General features: G+C 35.1%; 1 protein-coding gene across 6 annotated transcripts in view; it reads right to left on the bottom strand.

The window, feature by feature from the left end:
• The window catches only part of LOC130849397 (membrane cofactor protein-like), a 55,073-nt gene that overhangs the window by 4,175 nt on the left and 29,761 nt on the right, over positions 1–21,137 (bottom strand). For 2 of the 6 annotated variants that reach the window (XM_057728261.1, XM_057728256.1), the window contains exons 7-12: positions 21,040–21,084; positions 20,892–20,924; positions 14,410–14,457; positions 6,489–6,533; positions 4,960–4,995; positions 4,407–4,467 (exon numbers count right to left, since the gene is read on the bottom strand). In XM_057728261.1, the coding sequence (XP_057584244.1) occupies positions 4,407–4,467; positions 4,960–4,995; positions 6,489–6,533; positions 14,410–14,457; positions 20,892–20,924; positions 21,040–21,084 (268 nt within the window). Of the gene's footprint in view, positions 1–517; positions 576–3,794; positions 3,839–4,406; positions 4,468–4,959; positions 4,996–6,488; positions 6,534–14,409; positions 14,458–20,891; positions 20,925–21,039; positions 21,085–21,137 lie in introns of all 6 variants that reach the window. The other 4 variants (XM_057728259.1, XM_057728257.1, XM_057728258.1 and 1 more) reach the window with 4 other exon arrangements.

Genomic DNA, 21,137 nt, shown 5'->3' with positions numbered 1-21,137 from the left:
TTTGTTGGTGGTGTTTTTTATATGTTAAAAATATCCTGGTCAAGGGAAACATATAAATGTCTTTACAGAAATAATATTTACAACTTGCAACTGAATTTCTTTACAAAATTTAGTAAAATGTATTTGACAGAAATGTATTTCTGTCAAAAAACCAAAATGAACTTAAAATGAACAGATTCTGTGATTATTTCCCATTGGGCTAAAAACCCCCAGCTTTGGATTCATAGCTGCTAGAATGTAGAGGAGCTAGATAGCTTGACAAATGGACAAGGGGGACATAACTCTGTTGGCAGCTATGTCAAAGTAACAGCCTGTCAAATGCACATCACTTTACATTAAAGCAGGGAAGATAGGAGAAAACATCAATAATCTAGCAAAGGGAACAGGAATCCAAGTGTCCTCTTGGATGTCTACTGCCCACTTATCTTTAGTTCAGGTTATCGACATCTAAATATTCACTGAATATTTTTCAGGAGAAAGGACATCTCTGAAAAGAAATGCATCACAAAGCAGATACCTTTTAATGATAAAAGCAAACCTTTCTCTCTTCTGGTCTCAGAAAGAAATAGACATCTCTGAAAAGAAACGCAACACAAAGCAGATACCTTTTAATGATAAAGGCAAACTTTTCTCTCCTCTCCTCTCAGAAAGAAATAAAATTTACCTGTCTGTGACTCTTACCAGTTAGGTATGTGCTGAACAGAGGAAGGGAAAAGGGCTGAATAAAATAGTGATGTCAAACCAAAAGGAAGCAAGCGTGGCCATAAAAATGGGATAAAATCAATGATGGAAGAGAAAGGAAGTAAAGCTAACAATTAGGTTCGTAAATTATAGCTCTCCTGATTCTCATTAGGAACTTGAAACAGGAATTCAGTGCAAGAAGCTACTTTACCTTTGAAGGCTTACGGCTCATCCAGCAGATAAATAGGTTCTAAATCTGTGCGCAATCTGTTTACCTCTGAAACCACTTAGCCTCAAGTGAATAACGTAAACTCTCTTTCACAGAATAAGATTGTGTGAGGAGAAATGGTCCTGGTCTCTAGCACCTTAGATTTTGAGGCACTATACAGAGCATGTATTAATTCCATGTAATATTATCTCAGAAATCAATTTTATGACCATAACATTTCAGATGGATCTTCTGCAAGGGGGACAGTTTCTTCCTGTGGCAAATTGTTTTCACCTGAGGGAAGATCCCTGCAAAACTTATTATATGATTTCCCGTTTTTCCAGGATGGATTTCAATTTTGTAAATATGCTCTCTCAACTATTACAAAATTTTTGTTATTTACTAGTTTTTGTGTAAAAAATTTTAAAGCCTTTGTTCAATGCTCAAGAATTTGAGAACCAGGTAGAAAAACGTTCAGGTTAATTTGACCATTCAAGTTTTTGCCCCATGTCATCACACTTCCCACCACCTGAACTGGATTTACCAATTATATTATATCCAAAAAAGCTTCAGTAATATTAATTTAAGCATACAGCTTAAAAATTACAAAGTTACTGGATCAGTTATTAATATAACATTAAAATATTTTAAAATTACAACAAATAAATATCCTTAATGGAAAAAAAAAAGCATTCAGTCTCTGTTACTAAAATACATAAATTACTGCAATAGTTCTAATGAACTTATTTAACAAACTCTCACTTATCCAGTGATGATTTAACCTGAGTAGAGAAAATCATGCATTTATGAAAAAAATATTCACAGTAAATAATTGAAAACATTAACATAAACAAAAGGCATCTGTTTTTTGGAACTACACAGTCAGCACATGCAAGACAGGACTCAAGCAACAGCAGAGAGGGCAAGGGCTGTGGATTCCAAGGCTGGAAAGTTTGGTAGAAGAGTTAGTTAAGAAAGGAGACTATGGGACGAAGTGAGAGAGTAGCACTGATACATATACACTACCAAATGTAAAACAGGGAAGCTGCTGAATAACACAGGGAGATCAACGCGATGATTGGTGATGACTTATTTAGAGTGGTGAGATAGGGAAGGTGGGAAGGAATCATGCAAGGGAGGGGATATGGGGTTATGTATAAATACAGCTGATTCACTTTGTTGTACAGCAGAAACTGGCACAACAGTGTAAAGCAATTATACTCCAATAAAGAGCTTAAAATAAATAAATAAATAAATAAGTTCTAATCAAACAAACAAAAAAGAGACTGCAAGGGAAAAGGAAGGAGGGTATAGATGGAGCCCATCAGACCAACTGGGATCCTATTTTATTCTTAGTTGAGAGCTAAGAAACAGGAAACTATAACAAGAGTACTTTAACTTTGTGGCCATATTTCATCATAATTTAATGATCTTAAAAATGACTACTTATACTATTTTCATGCTTTGGTAGAAATACTGTAGCAGGGTAATTGTGTTCCCAAATTATCACAAATACAAATTTATATTAAATCCATTTTGTATCAAGTTGTAACAACAAATATGTGTTTTTTTGTTTGTTTTTGCCACGCCACAAAGCTTTCGGGTTCTTCGTTCCCCAACCAGGGACTGAACTCCAGCCCACCACAGTGAAAGTGCTGAGTCCTATTCACTGGACCGCCAGGGAAACTCCCATTAACAGCAATTTTGGGTTATTGTGCCTGGTATCCTGCTTCCAGAGTTATCCTTAGGAATAGAGAAGCAACTGCATATATTTTACAGTCTTGTAAAGGAGTTTCTAAAGCAACAAAAGCAATTTCTATGCGTGGGGGGGAGGGGCGGAAATATGGATATTAGTACAAAGAATATAATAAAAATATTTACCTTTTAAAAGAAAAGCAGCCTAAAGCTAGGTATTACTTCACATTATTTTAAAAAAGCATATACATAAATGAGGAGTCTTTAAAAAATCTAATAATCTTAAACAGGTGAAACATTTCCCAATAAGCCTGATGGTGTTTCTTCAAAGTTAAAGAGCATGGGCACATCAGTAATGGTCTACACCCTGTCTCTCAAAGTGTAGTCCAGGCCCAGCAGCATCATCGCTTGGGAACTCATAAGAAATGGGATCTCAGATCTCTAACGCTACTGAAACTTTAACCTGGGGTTACAATGCTCAGATATTTGTTCAGCTTTACAAAACTCATTAACTGGTAGCTAGAAAGAGTTTGGTTAATACTTGTTAGGGAACCTTATTTGGTTTTAAACAAAGAATGAGAGTGAAGAGCAGAAAGCTATTTTTGCTTTGCTATCTTTAGAGGTTATTTCTACATAAACCTTTTAGACTTGTCAAATATTTCACTGGTAGTATTTCCTTCGCAGACTGCTGTGTATATGTAATTTTAAAAATATACTGCTGATAGAGAAATCAAATATGCATATTATGTGCTCTATAAATATAAGATTTAAGATTCAAATGAAGGCACTGTGGATATTTTTAAAAGATAACCAAGAAATATAAAAAAAGTCTTATCTCTTTATGAGTGAAGAACGTACTTTTATTATGTAGTCCAAACCCAGTGATTAATATAAAAGGAGTATATATCATAAAACCATGAATATCAATCGTTTTTAATTACTAGCTTGATTTTAAAGCTATTTCCAAAGCAATAGGGGGAAAAATCACTAAAAATCAGAAATATCAAAGCACCCAATCTTTGTTTATACTCTAATTTTATTCTCTTTCATTAGATTTTAAATTATTTCATTAAAATTTAAGATGATGTTTAAAAACTCTATTCTCCTTAGAAGATATGTATTTGTACCTTTTTTCCAATTTTAAGTCCCCCTCTTATTTCATTTTTATAGATGAAAAGATGAAGTTCATGAAGTGCCTTATAAATCTTACCCTCTCAGCAACTTTTAGATTAACCCCATCAGTTTTACTGCGACCTAGTAAATTAAGAGAACATAAGAGGGAAATCAAATAGTGTTGCTTTCAGTTCCCCAGTTTAACTTGTATAAACAACAAATCTAAAAAGAAAGCAAATTGGGTATCTGAATGAGCCATATATGTAGCTTCTTACTACTACCTAAGTTATACAGACAACTGAAAACTTTCACCATAAAAATTCCAGTGACTACAGCTGTCAAAGTCTCCACAGTGAACCATTTTATATGTAATCTTGGCCATTAGTCCAATCTAGAAAGTTGGGTACACCTGGGGTAGAGAAGGCCCCAAGATGGTCCATGATTTACTACAGCACTTAAACCTCAAATCCCACAGAAATTTTTCTTACATCATAATTAGCTAAAGCAACCTTCACAGATTGTTCTTGTTGCAATGATATTAAAAGCAGCTGAAAATATTTTTAGTAAAGAAATGTAATTCAGACAGCACACTCATGCAGGTGCATTTTTGGAAAAAACAACATGCAATACAGAGTACAAACAAGAACTGCACAAAAGTATGTCAACGGTGAGAAGGACCAATAAATTCAAGAAACATGCTGTAATTCACCTTTTATTCTTTCTGCAAAGACAGAAGTAGACACTGCCGGCAAGTACTCCAAGGCCCAAAACTATAAGAAATCAGGAAACAAATGACATGTAACTGTGAAAAATCATTGCCAAGATTCAAAATCTAGCAGAAGAAATAAATGATGGTCAGATTTTCATGGCCATAAAATTTTATCTTATTTAAGCACATACACATTTACATTCCATCTGGACTCTTCAGTATCTAAATCTAATTCTTCATATTAAACAGTACAGAGTAAGTCAGAGGAGAGCCCTTGATTAATTTAGAAAATTACTCAAAGCATATTTGGGATGCAAACTCATGAGTACTCATCTTGAAACAACTTGTATTATTCGTTAGTAAGTGGACATGTAGAATAGAAACAAATAGACAAACACTAATACAAGGCAGTGTATTATATAAAAGGTCAGTTTTTCCTGTTTTACTTAATTTCAAGCTATAAAGCCATAGAAATTGGAAAATCTTTTAAAAAGCTATTGCACTTCTTCAGAATAATGTTGATTTAATTGGTATCAAAGTTTGGGATACTCACATGTACCAAGAACAATTGCAACAATGATTCCTGCACCTGAGAAAGAATGAACAGTTTGGGAGATAAGTAAGTACCTAGGGATCTCCAGGTAGCTGCTGCATTTTAATTTGATCAGATCATATATAACTACAAAGAAAAAATTGTCAATCTAGTAGAATGACTGCTAGTGCTTCCAGGTTATTTTGATCACAGAACCCTTCTAATCAGATTCTAGGGTTAGGATGCACCTTGTGAAACTCCTAACAGGAAGCTCACTTTTCATTCTTGTATGTTGTAGCTACCACACCAAGTTATTCAGCAAAGGTAACTAGGACAATTAGAATTCACTCATTTAGAAGAAAATCATTTTTAAAATGTAGTATCCCACTACAGTTTAGTTCAACATTCAGTATTTTATTACTTATGATTTTGTTAGAAATTTAACATATATTTTTCCCCCTGTGGAATAATAAGTCATAGAGTGCTACTAATCTATCATATAGATGCTATTTGCAGCGTTTTCACGAACAATACTTCATTGTATCATCACAACTCCTATTCACTCTTCCCCCTCAAATTAAGACACAGTCCTAATCGCAAGGAGATTTGCTCTAAGAATTCAAAGGGAACACCAGGGGCACATGGATTAAAAACTATACACAGAAACGTAAACATGCATTTTTGACTATCCAGAGAGCAATAAATAATACTACCAAACCTTAATTCTTAGAAATGTTTGTCAGTAGTACCCCTGCTTCTAAATTGCCATTACTTTTATTATCTATAACTCATAGCATCAAATGTCATGCTCAGCTCTGTTCTTTTTATTTCATAAATATTACCAAGTGTAAGCATCTTGAATGGCACTGGATTCACCTAGCACAGTGGCAGTTTGACCACAGTTTTCAGAGGGAAAACATAACAAGCCTAAAACACATTTTATAAAAAGATTAACTTCACTAGTCTAATGTAAAGAAAAGTAATAACCATTTTTCTTCATTTCCTTATCAATAAATCTTTATATTTCATTTAACTGTCACAACCATACTTCACCATGTTCTTTAACATATATTGTGTGAACTATGTGAGCCAACATTAAGTGTGCTACCCCAGCTTGATACAGAAAACCTAACCCAATTAGTGGTACTTTAAGGTTTGTGTATACAGGTACCAGCAGAAAGAAAATTTATCTGAAAATCGCCATTACAAAAGTAACACTATCACATGGAAAACAAGCTATGTTCTATATATATTAAACTACATATAACTATATTACTTAAGAAAGTAAACTTATTATGCTAGGAATCCTAAATTGGGGAACCTCTTAAAAACTGTATTATCCACATGTGTCTAGACATAGTATCACTTACATCTGTCATGGTATGTATACCTTTAAAATTATCTAAAATTTACAATTTTACAATTACACATTGAACAATTATCACCAATTTGTGACATGTTGTTTCTTTTCTAACTACACATAATGGTAATATTTCCATGTAGAAAACCAGGGCTTCATGATATAAGGTTATTAACAACCAAAATAATACCTAATCTCTCAGCTTTAGGTGTTTCATCACCAGCGCTGTCATGTCCTAGAAAAAAGGAAAAATGGAAGTAAAAAAACAGAAGAAGGAGAAAAAACAATAAAGCTTAAAGTCCTCTAAATTCATAGGCTTTGACTTTTTGACTTTGTACAAAAACTCTTATAATTTCATTTTCTTTATATGAACTATATTAATGTTTCTCATTAAAAGTAGTATAAAAATATTATAAACTTATATTCAATATCAAAGTATTCTTCTTGCTGTCCAGTAACATTTCCTGGGACAATCTGTGTACAGAAAGCAAATTTATCATTAGTATGTTGTCAGAATTTTCCTATGGATTCAATGTGATTATACTTAAAAATAAAAGATATAGAAAAACACAAATGAGGAGATTAAACAATATGCTACTAAACAAGCAGTGGATCACTGATATAATCAAAGAAGAAATTTTTAAAAATACCTGGAGAAAATGAAAACAAAAACACAACAGTCCAAAATCTACAGGATGCAGCAAAAGTAGTTCTAAGAGGTAAATTTATAGCAATACAAGCCTACCTCAGTAAACAAGAAAAATCTCATATAACCTAACCTTCTACCAAACCAATTAGAAAAAGAACCAACAAAAGACAAAGTTAGTAGAAGGAAAGGAATCATAAAGATCAGAGCAGAAATAAGTGAAATAGAAATTTTTTAAAAAGTAAGACAGATCAATGAAACTAAGAGTTGGTTCTTTGAAAAGATAAACAAAATTGATAAACCATTAGCCAGACTCATCAAGAAAAAAAGAGAGATGGCCTAAATAAATAAAATTAGGAAGGAAAAAGAAGGTACAACCAACACCATAGGAATACAAAGGATCATGAGAAATTACTATGAACAATTATAAGCCAATAAAATGGACAACCTAGAAGAAATGGAAAAACTCCTAGGAATATACAATCTTCCAAGATTGAATCAGGAAGAAATAGAAAATATGAACAGACCAATTACCAGTAATGATATTGAATCAGTAATATAAAAAAAAAACTTCCAAAAAACGTAAGTCCAGGACCAGATGGTTTCACAGGTGAATTCAAGTAAACATTTAAAGAAGAATTAACACCTCTCCTTCTCAAGCTACGATAAAATACTGCAGAGGAAGTACATTTCCAACCACATTCTACAAGGCCACATCACCCTGCTACCAAAACCAGACAAAGAAATCACACACACACACACACACACACACACACACACACACACACAATTACAGGCCAATATCACTGATGAACACAGGTGCAAAAATCCTTAACAAAATATTAGCAAACCGAATCCAACAATACATTAAAAGGATCATACACCATGATCAAATGTAATTTATCCCAGGGATGCAGGATGGTTCAATATAGACAGATCAATCAATGTAATACACCACATTAATAAACTGAAGAATAAAAATCATTTGATTATCTCAATAGATGCAGAAAGAGCTTGACAAAATTCAACATTCATTTATAATAAAAACTCTCTACAAAGTGGGTACAGAGTGAATATACCTCAGTGTAATGAAGGCCATATATGACAGGCCCACAGCTAATATCATACTCAATAGTGAAAAGCTGAAAGCATTTCCTCTAAGATCAGGAACAAGACAAGGATGCCGATTCTCACCACTTTTATTCATTGTAGTATTAGAAGTTCTAGTCACAGCAATCAGACAAGAAAAAGAAATTAAAGAAATCCAAATTGGAAAGGGAGAAATAAAACTTGTCAGTGTTTGAAGATGACATGATGCTATACATAGGAAAATCATAAATTAGTAGATCTTGTCAATAAATTCAGTAAAGTTGCTTAATACAAAATTAATATACAGAAATCTATTGTGTTTTTATATACTAACAAAAAACTATCAGAAAGAGAAATTAAGAAAACAATCCCATTTACAATCAAATCAAGAAGAACAAACTACCAAGAAATAAGTAGATAAAAGACCTATATTCAGAAAACTATAAGACACTGATGAAAGAAATTGAAGACAACACAGATGGAAAGATATACTGCGCTTGTGGATTAGAAGAATTCATATTGTTAAAATGACCATACATCCCAAGGTAATCTGTAGATCCAATGCAATCCGTATCAAAATACTAGAAAAAATTCCAAAATTTTTATGGAAGCAAAGAGACCCAAAGAGCCAAAACAATCTTAAGAAAAAATAATTAAGCTAGAGGTATCACACATCCTGACTTAAAACTATGCCACAAAGCTACAATAATCAAAACAGTATGGTCCTCGCACAAAAACAGACACAGAAAAAGAACAATGGAACAGAAGAGAAAGCCCAGAGGTAAATCCACATTTATATGGAAAATTATCTACAACAAAGGAGATAAGAAAACACAATGGGGAAAGACAGCCTTTTCAATAAATGGTGTTGGGAAAACTGTACAGCAACATGAAAAAGAATCAGACTGAATTACCTACTCACAAAATATACAAAAATAATCTCAAAATGGATTAAAGACTTTAATGTAAAACCTGAAACCATAAAACTTGTAGAAGAAAACATAGCAAATATGCTTTTTTTACTTTAGCCTTAGCAATAGTTTTTTGGATATGTCTCCCCAGGCAAGAGAAACAAAAGTAAAAACACCAAATGGGACTAAGCTAAAAAACTTTTGCACAGCAAAGGAAACTATCAACAAAATGAAAATGCCACCTATGAATGGGAGAAGATATTTGCAAACAATATATCTTTGGATATCCAAAATATACAAAGAACACATACAACTCAAAAAAAAAAAAAAAAAAAAAAAAAAACCAACCCAATTTAAAAATGGGTAGAAGACCTGAACAGACTTTTTTCCAAAGTCATACAGATTGCCAACAGGCACATGGAAGATGCTCAACGTCACTACTCATCAGGAAGTACAAATCAAAAGCATGATGATGTATCATCTCACACCTGTCAGAATGGTATCATCAAAAAGACAACAGGACTTCCTAGGTGGCACAGTGGGTAAGAATCTGCCTGCCAATGCAGGGGACATGGGTTCGATCCCTGCCCCAGGAAGATACCACATGCCATGGAGCAACTAAGCCCATGTGCCACAACTATTGAGCCTGCACTCTAGAGCCCATGAGTCACAACTATTGAGCCCATGTGCCGCAACTACTGAAGCCCACATGCCTAGAGCCCATGCTCTGCAACAAGAGAGGCCACTGCAATGAGAAGCCCATGCACCACAATGAAGAATAGCCCCCGCTCACTGCAACTAGAGAAAGCCCGTGTGCAGCAACGAAGACTCAACACAGCCAATAAAATAAATAAATAAATAAATTTATTTTAAAAAAAAGACAACAAATAACAAATATTGGTGGGGATGTAGAGAAAAGGGAACCCTTGTGTACTGTTAGTGGGAATGTAAATTGGGGCAGCCACTATTGAAAACAGTATGGAGATTCCTCAAAAAGCTAAAAATGGAACAACCACAAAAGCCAACACCACGTATTTACCCTAAGAAAATGAAAACACTTACTCGAAAAGTAGATGCATCCCTATGTTCCCTGGAGCATGATTTACAATAGCCAAGACATGGAAGCAACCTAAGTGCCATCCATAGATGAATGTTACTTCATTATGTTAAAGTCTCCTTCTATTACAAATCAGATTCTAAATTGGTTTTAAGCCCTCCTGTACACACACACATCTTTATCCATATATACATACACATATTCACACATACAATGGAATATTACTCAGCCATAAAAAAGAATGAAATCTTGCTAATTGTGACAATATGGATAGACCAAGAGGGTATTATGCTAAGTGAAATAAATCAGAGAAAGACAAATACTGCATGATTTCACTTATATGTCAAAAAAAAAAAAAAAAAAAACAAATGAACAAACATAACTAAACAGAAACAGTCATAGATACAGAAAACAAACAGGTGGCTGCCAAGTGGAGGGGATATGGGGTATGGGGAAGAGAGAAATAGATGAGGGAAATTAGGAGGTAAAAACTTTCAGTCACTAAATAAATGAGCCACGGGTATGAAATGTAAGGTATGGGAAATATAGTCAATAGTTATGTAGTATCTTTGTATGGTGACAGATGTTATGGTGATCATTCTGAAATGTATGAAAATATCAATTCACTATGTTGTATACCAGGAACTAACATAGTGTTGTAGGTCAATTATACTTCAAAAACAAAAAAACAAACTCATAGAAAGAGATCAGATTTGTGGTTACCAGAGTCAGAGGGTGGGGGAAAAGGGAACTGCATGAAGGCAGTCAAAAGGTACAAACTTCCAGTTATAAGATAAATAAGTACTAGGGATGTAATGTACAATGTGATAAATATAACACTGCTGCATGTTATATGTGAAAGTTCTTAAGTGAGCAAACTCTAAGAGTTCTCATCACAAGTTTTTTTTTCTGTTTCCTCAATTTTGTATTATATAAGATGATGGATGTTCAATGAACTTACTGTGGTAATCATTTCATGATGTATATAAGCCAAATCATTATGATGTACAATGTAAACTTTATGCAGTGCTCTATGTCAATCATATCTCAATAGAACAAAAAAATTAAAAGGCACAGGAGGGCTTAAAAAACAATTTACAATCTGATTTGTAATAGAAGGAAACTTTAACATAATAAAGGCCATTTATAAAAAAATCATAGCTAACATCATATTCAATGGTGAAAAACTGAAAGTTTTTCCCTTAAGATAATAAACAACCCTGGGTGCCTGCATTTGCCACTTCTATTCAACATAGTACTGGAAATTCTAGACAGAGCAATTAGGCAAGTAAAAGAAAAAAAAGCATCCAAATTGGATAAGAAGAAATAAATGATCTCTGTTCCAGATGACATGACCTTATGAAAGGACAACTCTAAAGATTACACACACACACCTGACAGAACAAATAAAAGAATTCAGCAAACTTGGCTGCAGGCTACAAAATCAACAAACAAAAAACAGTTGCACTTCTATACATGAGAAATGAACAATCCAGAAAAGGAAATTAAGGAAACAATTCCATTTACAATAGTATCAAAAAGAATAAAATACTTAAGATTAAACTTAACCAAGGAAGTGCAACATTCCTAAAGTGAAAACTACAAAATATTGCTGAAAAACAAATTAAAGACATAAATAAATGGAAAGACATTCTGTGTTCATGGATTGGAAGATTTAATATTATTAAGATGATAATGTTACACAAAGCAGTCTACATATTAAATGCAACCCCTATCACCATCTTGAAAATCCATTTGCAGAAATAGAAAAATCCAACCTACAATTCATATGGAATCAAGGGACTAGCAACAGCCAAGAAAAATCTTGAAAAAGAAGAGTAAAATCGAGAGGACTCACACTTCCCAGTTCCAAAACACACTAAAAAGCTACAATAATCAAAACAGAGTGGTACACTGCATAGGGACAGATAGACTAGTAGAATAGAATAGAGAGCCAAGAAATAAACCCTTGGTTATATGGTTAAATGTTCTCCACAAGGGTGCTAAGAACATTCAATGGGGAAAAATGGGAAAAGGGCAATCTCTTTAACAAACGGTTCTTGGAAAACTGATATCCACATGCAAAATAATGAAGCTGGACACTTACATCATATACAAAAATTAATTTAAAAAGGGTCAAAGAACTAAACTTAAGAGCTAAAACTTTTTATAAAATGCTTAGAAGAAAACATAGAGGACAATCTTCATGATATTGGATCTGGCAATGATTTCTTGGATGTGACACCAAAAACACAAACAACAAAAGAGCAAATAGATAAACTGGACTTTACCAAAATTAAAAACTTTTGTGCATCAAATGACATTATCAACAGAGTGAAAAGGCAATACACAAATTGGAGAAAACATTTTCAAATAATGTATATGATAAAAGATTAACATCCAAAATATATAATGAACTCCTGAAACTCAACAACAAAAAACCAATTCAAAAACAGGCAATAAGTTTATTGTATGTCAACTGTATCTCAATAAAAGTTCTTAAAATAAAGCAAAAACAAAAACAAAACCAGGCAACAGATTTGAGCAGATATTTTTCCAAAGGAGATCTATAAAAGACCAATAAGCACTTGAAAAGATGATCAGTTACTAATCATTAGGGAAATTAAAAAAAAAAAAAAACCATAATGAGATACCACTTTACATGTATAAGGATGGCTATTACCAAAAAACAGAAAAATAACAAGTGTTGACAAAGAGGTGGAGAAATCAGAACCTATATGCATCACTGCTGAGAATGTAAATATGGTACATCCACTGAGGAAGATGCTAAGTTTGTTCCTCAAAAAGATAAACAAAGAATTACCATATAATCCAATGCATTATTCACAATAGCCAAAAGGTGGAAACCACCCAAGTGGCTATCAACAAATGAATGGAAAAACAAAATATGGTATAAGCAAATAATGTATTATTATTCAGCCATAAAAGGGAGCAAGTTCTGATACAAGATACAAGATGGAAAAACCCTGAAAATATGCTAAGTGAAATAAGCCAGAAGTGATTCCACTTCTTGACCTAGAATAGTCAAATTCATAGAAATAGAAAATAGAATATTGGTTATCAAGGCTGAGGGGAGGGAGAATGGAGGGTTATTATTAAATGGATATAATGTCTAATTTTGAGATGAGGAAAAAGTTGTGACAATAGCTAGCAGTAATGTACTTAATGTCACTGAAATGTACACTTAAAATGGTTAAAATGGTAAAAAAAAAAAGTTGATCTACAACAATTAACATAGAGAACAGCCTAAACATTTCTGAAAAGGATGTGTTCTGCCAGATACTAAAACATCATAATAACTGTAGTCAAAAAAATCAATCTAGTGCTGGCACAGGAATGGATAGAGTTCAAGGGAACAGAGAGAAGACTAGAACACCTATGACTTTATTTAATGTATGATAAAAACTGGCACTTTAAAACAGATGAAGAGAAGACAACTTATTCAACAAATAGTTCTACTTAGACATTACATACGGGTGAGTGAAATGGAGAGGAACCCAATCTCATTCCACATACCATAAAGAATTTCAGATAAACCAACGATTTAATGTAAATAATGCAATCAGGATGTATGGTTGAAATATTTATATAATTTCAGCATGAGGAAGTCCTGGAGCTTTTTATAAGAAGGATACAACAGTCACAGCCTTTAATGAAAAGATCAATACATCCAACTATCTATTAATGTAAAACTGTACATATAAATGACCACTGATAGGAGAACAGTTAAATGAAATTTGATATATATTGAAGTCATCACTAAAGAGGTTGGGTGCAAATCTAAATATAACCCCAATTCAAGACACTAAATGGAAAAAGTGAAAGTTTCAGAAAAATATGAGCAGCATGACTTCATTTTTGGTTAAGAAAAAAGAAAAAATGCCCAAATATGTGTAAGTACACATGTAAAAATGTTGATGTACAGAAATAAAAAGACACCCTAAACTATTAAGTGATGATTCAGGAAATGAAGTACAGAAAGAGGAGGAGAAGTAATCTTTTACTCTGTATGCTTTCATAATGTTTGAAATTTTACAAACATATTCATATACTATTTATGTAATTAAGTTATAAAAAGCAATATATATACCCAGTAATATAAAATCTTAAAAGAAAACGGACTAGTAAAAATAAGGCAAAAAAAAAAAAAAAAACCTAGAAAAAAAGTTCATTTTAATCAGGCTTTAATGAGTTCTGACAAATCAACAAGAAAAATATTTTAGAAACCAAATAGAAAAACAAAAAAAGGACATGAATAAATAAGTGTAGATGAAAAAAAGCTCAGCTTCATTGATAATTAAATAAATGCAAATTAATACATGACCACTTTTCACACATCACCCTAAAAAGTTCTAAGTAATATATGTAGAATAAACAACTACTGAACCTGGATGACCTGATCCAGGGGTCACAGTTCGATGAGTAGGCTTGGAATCTGTAAAAATTAATTTGATTCAAATCTTCAGCCTTATTAATACAAAATTATGGATTTGATTTTGATTTTTGATTTCTTAAAAAGATTATTTCTCAAAATGAAAAATACACACATTTCCTAAACTTTGCAATTCTAGTTCTGTGAAGTTAACCTAAAATATATATTTACACAAGTACATAAGAATGTATGCATAAGAATATTCACTATGGAATGCTCACTATGGCTTTGCATTATATAATGGAAATCCTAGAAGTTAACTAATAATAAACCATGAAGATAATGTGTTCAGAATAAAGATAGGAATCTTTAAAAAAATACCACCCACATAGTATCCAATTACATAATTTGTATCCTTTTCTTTTCCACTTAATATTTTGCCCACATTTTTTGATATTCACATAATCACATCTACCTTATCACCATTATATGTTGCTAATGATCCTTTTTGTACTCTGATGATAAAAAATGACTGACAGTCTCATGAGGAATTCTGATTTTTGATATTAAAAAAAAATCCCCGTAGTTTATCTTCTTTATAAATTGGTCCTCACAATTCTTTCTTCTTTTAAACGCAAAACTGTATCAGTGCTTTATAAATCCTTTATGAAATGCTTATGGTCAACTTTCATAAGAGCATACTGAGGGGATGGTTGGAAGATGGCAGAGGAGTAAGACGTGGAGATCACCTTCCTCCCCACAAATACATAAAGAATACATCTACATGTGGGACAGCTCCTACAGGGCACCTTCTGAACGCTGGCAGGGGACCTCAGACTTCCAAAAAGGTAAGAAAATCCCCATGTAACTTGGTAGCGCAAAAGGAAAAAGGAAAAAAAAGAGACAAAGGAATCCTGAGGAGATGTGCCCCTCTGGGAGGAAGCTGTGAAGGGGGAAAAGCTTCCACACATTAGGCAGCCCCCTAACTGGCGGGGATGGACAGGGGGAGCTTCGTAGCCCCTGGAGGAGGGAGCAACAGGTGTGCAGAAGGCACAGCAGAAAGATGCCCACACAGAGGATCGGTACAAAGCAGCAGCCTGAGATGCTAGCCTGCTCACCCACAGCAGCAAGCGGGGGCTGGGCGCCAAGGCTTGGGCTTCAGAGAACAGACACCAGGGAGAGAACTGGGGTTGGCTGTGTGAAAACAGCTGGGGGGGCTAGTGCGCCACAGCTACCTGGGAGGGAGTCCGGGGAAAGCCTGGGCCTGACAGACAGGCAGGGACCTTTGTTTCAGGTGCTTGAGAGGAGCTTCCTGCTTCATGAGCTCACAAGCTGCAGAGCAGCGCCTGCACGAGCACCACGAGCTGCGGCTGCTAAATTGGAACACAGAGCCTGCCACCATGGCCACCAAGGGCCCTGTGCAAGACAGGTCATTGGCCACACCCTCCTGGAAGAAGGTGTAGCCCGCCACCACCAAGGGTCCCGTGTTCAGGACCAACTTCCCTGGGAGAATGCACAGCACACCTCAGGCTCACACCAACCTCTGCTGCTGTAAGCACTCCCGCAAATTTCAATTAGACTGCCATATCCCTCCTTCCCTCCTGCCTGAATTTGCAAGTGAGCCCCAATCACCTCTTTTGCCCCCCACTCCCTTGCCTGGGAGGGGAACTGATGCCTGAGAGCAGCCCACATGTAGAGATGGGACCAAAACCAAAACTGATCCCTGAGGACTGTAGGACCAAAGAAGAGAAAGGGAAACAGCCACAGGAAGAGCAGATTTAATACCCACAATATGCTTGATAGACCCTGCATCTGTGGATTACCTGAATAGACGAGTGTTTCTACAGTAGAGGCTACAGACTTAAGGAGCAACTGCAGACTATAGGGGCAAATACACACAGGGCTAAGACCAGATCACAGTCTGAGCTCTCCACAGTGCCCACAGCAGGTGTAGAGACCTACCTAGAGGTATCGGAGGACTTCCTGGTTTGTTTGACTTCTTCCTGGTTTTATGTATTTGTTAGTTTAATCTTTACTGTATATATTCATATGGGGGTTTGTTTATTGGTTTGATTACTCTCTTCTTTGTTTTCTCTTGTTTTCTTTTCTTTTTTTCTCTTCTCTTTTCTTTTTGCAAGTGCAAGTGTGTACATCTTTGTGTGATTTTGACTGCTTAGTGCTGCTTTTACCACCTGTCTTAGGGTTTGTCTCTTCTTTTTTTTAAATTTTCTCTTCTTCTTCCTCATTTTTCTCCATGCTGTGCAGCTTCCAGGGTCATGGTGCCCTGGCCAGGGGTCAGACCTGGACCTCCAAGGCAGGAGAGCTGAGTCCAGGACATTGGACCACCAGAGAACTCCCAACCCCATGGAATATTAATCAGGAAGAGCTCTCCCAGAGGTCTTATTCTCAACACTAAGATCCAACTCAACCCAAAGGCCAGAAAGCTCCAGTGCTGGAAATCTTAAGCCAAACAACTAGCAAGACAGGAATATAATCCCACCCATTAGCAGACAGGCTCCCAAAAGTCATAGTAAGCTCACAGACACATGAAAACACACCAACAGACATGGTCCTTCACATCAGAAGGACAAGATCCAGTTCCACACACAAGAATACAGGCACCAGTCACCCCCACAAGAAAGCCTACATGATCCACTGAACAAACCTCCCCACTGCGGACAGACAACAGAGTTAAGAAGAACTACAACCCTGTAGCCTGAGAAAAGAAGAGCACAAACACAGTAAGTTAAACAAAATGAGAAAACAGAGAAAGATGCAGCAGATGAAGGAACAAGGTAAAAACCCACAAGACCAAGACCAAGCAAATGAAGAAAAGACAGCCAGTCTACCTGGAAAAGCATTCAGAATAATGATAGTAAAGATGACCCAAGATCTCAGAAATAGTATGGAGGAAGAGATGCAGCAAATGAAAGAAATGCTTAACAAGGAGTAGGAAGAACTAAAGAGCAAACAAACAGGGATGAACAACACAATAACTGATATTAAAAATACTCTAGGAGGAGTGCAGAGAAGAATAACTGAGACAGAAGAAAAGATAAGTGACCTGGAACATACAATAGTGGAAATAACTGGCATGGAGCAGAATAAAGAAAAAAGAATAAAAAGAATTGAGGATGGTCTCAGAGACCTCTGGGATAACATTAAACATAGTAACATTTGAAATATAGGGGTCCCAGAAGAAGAAGAGAAAAAGAAAGTGTCTGAGAAAATACTTGAAGAGATGGTAGTGGAAAACTTCCCTAACATGGGAAAAGAAATAGTCAAGTTCAGGAAGCACAGACAGTACCATATAGGATAAACCCAAGGAGAAACACACTGAGACACATATTAATCAAACTATCAAAATTTAAATACAAAGAAAAAATATTAAAAGCAGCAAGGGGAAAAGCAAACAATAACATACAAGGGAACCCCCATAAGGCTAACAGTTGATCTTTCAACAGAACTCTGAAGGCCAGAAGGGAGTGGCAGGATATATTTAAAGTGATGAAAGGGAAAAACCTACAACCAAGATTACACTACCCAGCAAGGATCTCATTTAGATTTGAAGGAGAAATTAAAGGCTTTACAGATAAGCAAAAACTAAGATAATTTGGCACCATCAGAGTAGCTTTACAACAAAGGCTAAGGAAACTTCTCTAGGCAGGAAACACAACAGAAGGAAAAGTTTTACAAAAACAAATCCAAAACAGTTAAGAAAATAGTAATAGGAACATATATATCGATAATTACCTTAAATGTGAATGGATTAAATGCTCCAACCAAGGGACACAGATTGGCTGAATGAATACAAAAGCAAGACCCATATATATGCTGTCTACAAGAGACACACTTCAGAATTAGGGACACATACAGAGAGTGAGGGAATGGAAAAAGATATTCTGTGCAAATGTAAATCAAAAGAAAGCTGAGGTAGCAATACTCACATCAGACAAAATAAGCTTTAAAATAAAGACTTACAAGAGACAAGGAAGGACAGTATATAATGATAAAGGGCTTAATCCAAGAAGAAGATATAACAATTGAAAATATCTATACAACCCTCAGAGTGGGAGAAAATATTTGCCAATGAAGCAACTGACAAAGGATTAATCTCCAAAATATATAAGCAGCTCATGCAGCTCAATATTTAAAAAACAAACGACCCCATCCAAAAATGGGTAGAAAACCTAAACAGACATTTCTCCAAAGAAGACATACAGATAGCCAACAAACACATGAAAAGATGCTTAAGATCACTAATCATTAGAGAAATGCAAATCAAAGCCACAATGAGGTATCACCTCACACCAGTCAGACTGGCCACCATCAAAAAATCTAGCAATAATAAATGTTGGAGAGGCTGTGGAGAAAAGGGAACCCTCCTGTACTGCTGGTGGGACTGTAAAGTGATATAGCCACTGTGGAAAACAGTATGGAGGTTCTTCAAAAAAGTAAAAATAGAACTACCACATGGCTCAGCAATCCCACTACTGGGCATATACTCTGAGAAAACCATAATTGAAAAAGATACATGTACCACAATATTCACTGAAGCATTATTTACAATAGCCAGGACATGGAAGCAACCTAAATGTCCATTGACAGATGAATGGATAAAGAAGATGTGGCACATATAGACAATGGAATATTACTCAGCCATAAAAAGAAATGTAATTGAGTTATTTGTAGTGAGGTGGATGGACCTAGAGTCTGTCATACAGAGTGAAGTAAGTCAGAAAGAGAAAAACAAATACTGTATGCTAACATATATATATGGAATCTAAAAAAATGGTACTGATGAACTCAGTGGCAGAGGAAGAATAAAGACGCAGATATAGAGAACAGACTTGAGGATACAGGGAGGTGGGGAAGGAGAAGCTGGGACAAAGGGAAAAAGTATTGACATTTATACTTTACCAAATGTAAAATAGCTAGTGGGAAGCAACTGCATAACACAGGGAGATCAACTTGAAGATTGGTGATGACCTAGAGGGGTGGGATACGGAGGGTGGGAGGGAGGCTCAAAAAGGAGGGGTTATGGGGATATATGTATAAATACAGCTGATTCACTTCGTTGTACAGCGGAAACTGGCACAGCAGTGTAAAGCTATTATAGTCCAATAAACATTGCCAAAAAAAAATGTGTATCAGTAAACACAGGATACCACAGTGCATAGTCCCACTAGGACCACGTGAGTAAACACTGATGGGTCAATGAGTATGGATTTCATATGCAATCTTTATATATCATCCACCAAAAAAAAATCTTTTTCTCCAAAAACTTCACAGCCCTCACCAAGGCACTCAAGGAGGTTATTGGGTACCGGGTTTACAGGAATTATAAAAAGGTGTTCTAATTACCATGTTAACACGGAAAATTGCTCTCAATCCTTTGGACAATAAGAAGTAAACAAATTAGAAGCCAGTAACTGACATTTGTTTGAGTCACTATAAACAATGAGAAACTAGAATCCATAGAAATGTTACTTGAGTGAGCAGAGCCACACTAGGACCTCAGTGAGGTCTCCCAGGCTAATGCTCTTCCCACTCTTCCTCTTGTCTCTTGCTTCTGCTGCAACCAAAGAGAAAAAGCCAGAGACAGCAGCCCTGAAATCGTTAAGATAATTCCTTCCACCATATCAAAATAGTCTCTCAAGTCTTAGGCAGAGCAGCTAATCAGTAGTCCCTGCCAGAAATCCTCCAATTCATTTCAATAAGTAAGGACTTTTCCTGCCTTTCAGTTGTTATAAAATTTACTTTCTGTTGCAAAAAAAAAACCAGCAACAACAACCAAAAAACCCCCCAAAAAACAAAACAGAACAAAAAAACTCCCAGTAAAGAGAAAAATAATAATTGAAAAATAATAATTGTATGAGGTAGGGAGTAGTGGGGGTGGTAGAAATACTGGTCTTAGTCTAGCAACAGCAGAAACCTCCCAGTTTATAAAAAGAACCAAGCCAGTCACAGTCTGTGAAATAAAACATAGTCCTGGACCCAGAAGATACTCTGTAAAGGTGTTAACAGATCACTTTTAAAATGAATAAAGTATCAATGTTGATGACACAGAAAATATACATGTTAAAAATCAGAAGCCATGGACCTTACTCTACACTAATATTATTTTGAGTGATGCTACAATTCATACTAGCTACCTTTAAGAGCTTTCTAGATGTCAGGCACTGTGCTAAGTGCTTTTAATGGATCCCATTTTAAATTTACTATCACTCAATAAGGAAGGCTTTAAATCATTTTACATGTAAGTAAATATTTAAAGTTTACTTAACTTGCCACCTGCTTATATCTGCAGACTACTGCAAATAATTTTAGAATCACTAAATATCAATATAACAACTAAAATGGCTGTTAGTATGTTCTTCCTCCTTTCACTATTAAAATTGATGAATGAGTGTAAATCACAGGAATTTAAAAGATTTTGAAAAAAATCACAAGGAATGAAAAGGATTTTGAAACATATAAGCAGGAAGTTACTAGACCTGGGCCACTAGGAACTGGAACTCGAGTCGACACTGGAAAACAAAACAAAAAAATGTTGATTGGATCAAATACTTGGGAGTTACTGCTGGCATTTTCACCAGGAATTTAAAAGATTTAAAAAAAAATACATGCAGGTAGTTACTAAACCTGAGGTACTGGAAATTGGAGGTTGGGTAGTGGGAGTAGTCAACTCTGGAAAACAAAATAATGTAGACTGAATCAAAAAACTGGGCATTATTATTTTC

The sequence above is a fragment of the Hippopotamus amphibius genome, chromosome 3 (assembly GCF_030028045.1).
Source record: "Hippopotamus amphibius kiboko isolate mHipAmp2 chromosome 3, mHipAmp2.hap2, whole genome shotgun sequence".
In the NCBI taxonomy this organism is placed as follows: domain Eukaryota; kingdom Metazoa; phylum Chordata; class Mammalia; order Artiodactyla; family Hippopotamidae; genus Hippopotamus; species Hippopotamus amphibius.
The sequence above is the reverse complement of the archived record's forward strand: the minus strand, read 5'-3'. Positions and strand labels throughout refer to the sequence as shown.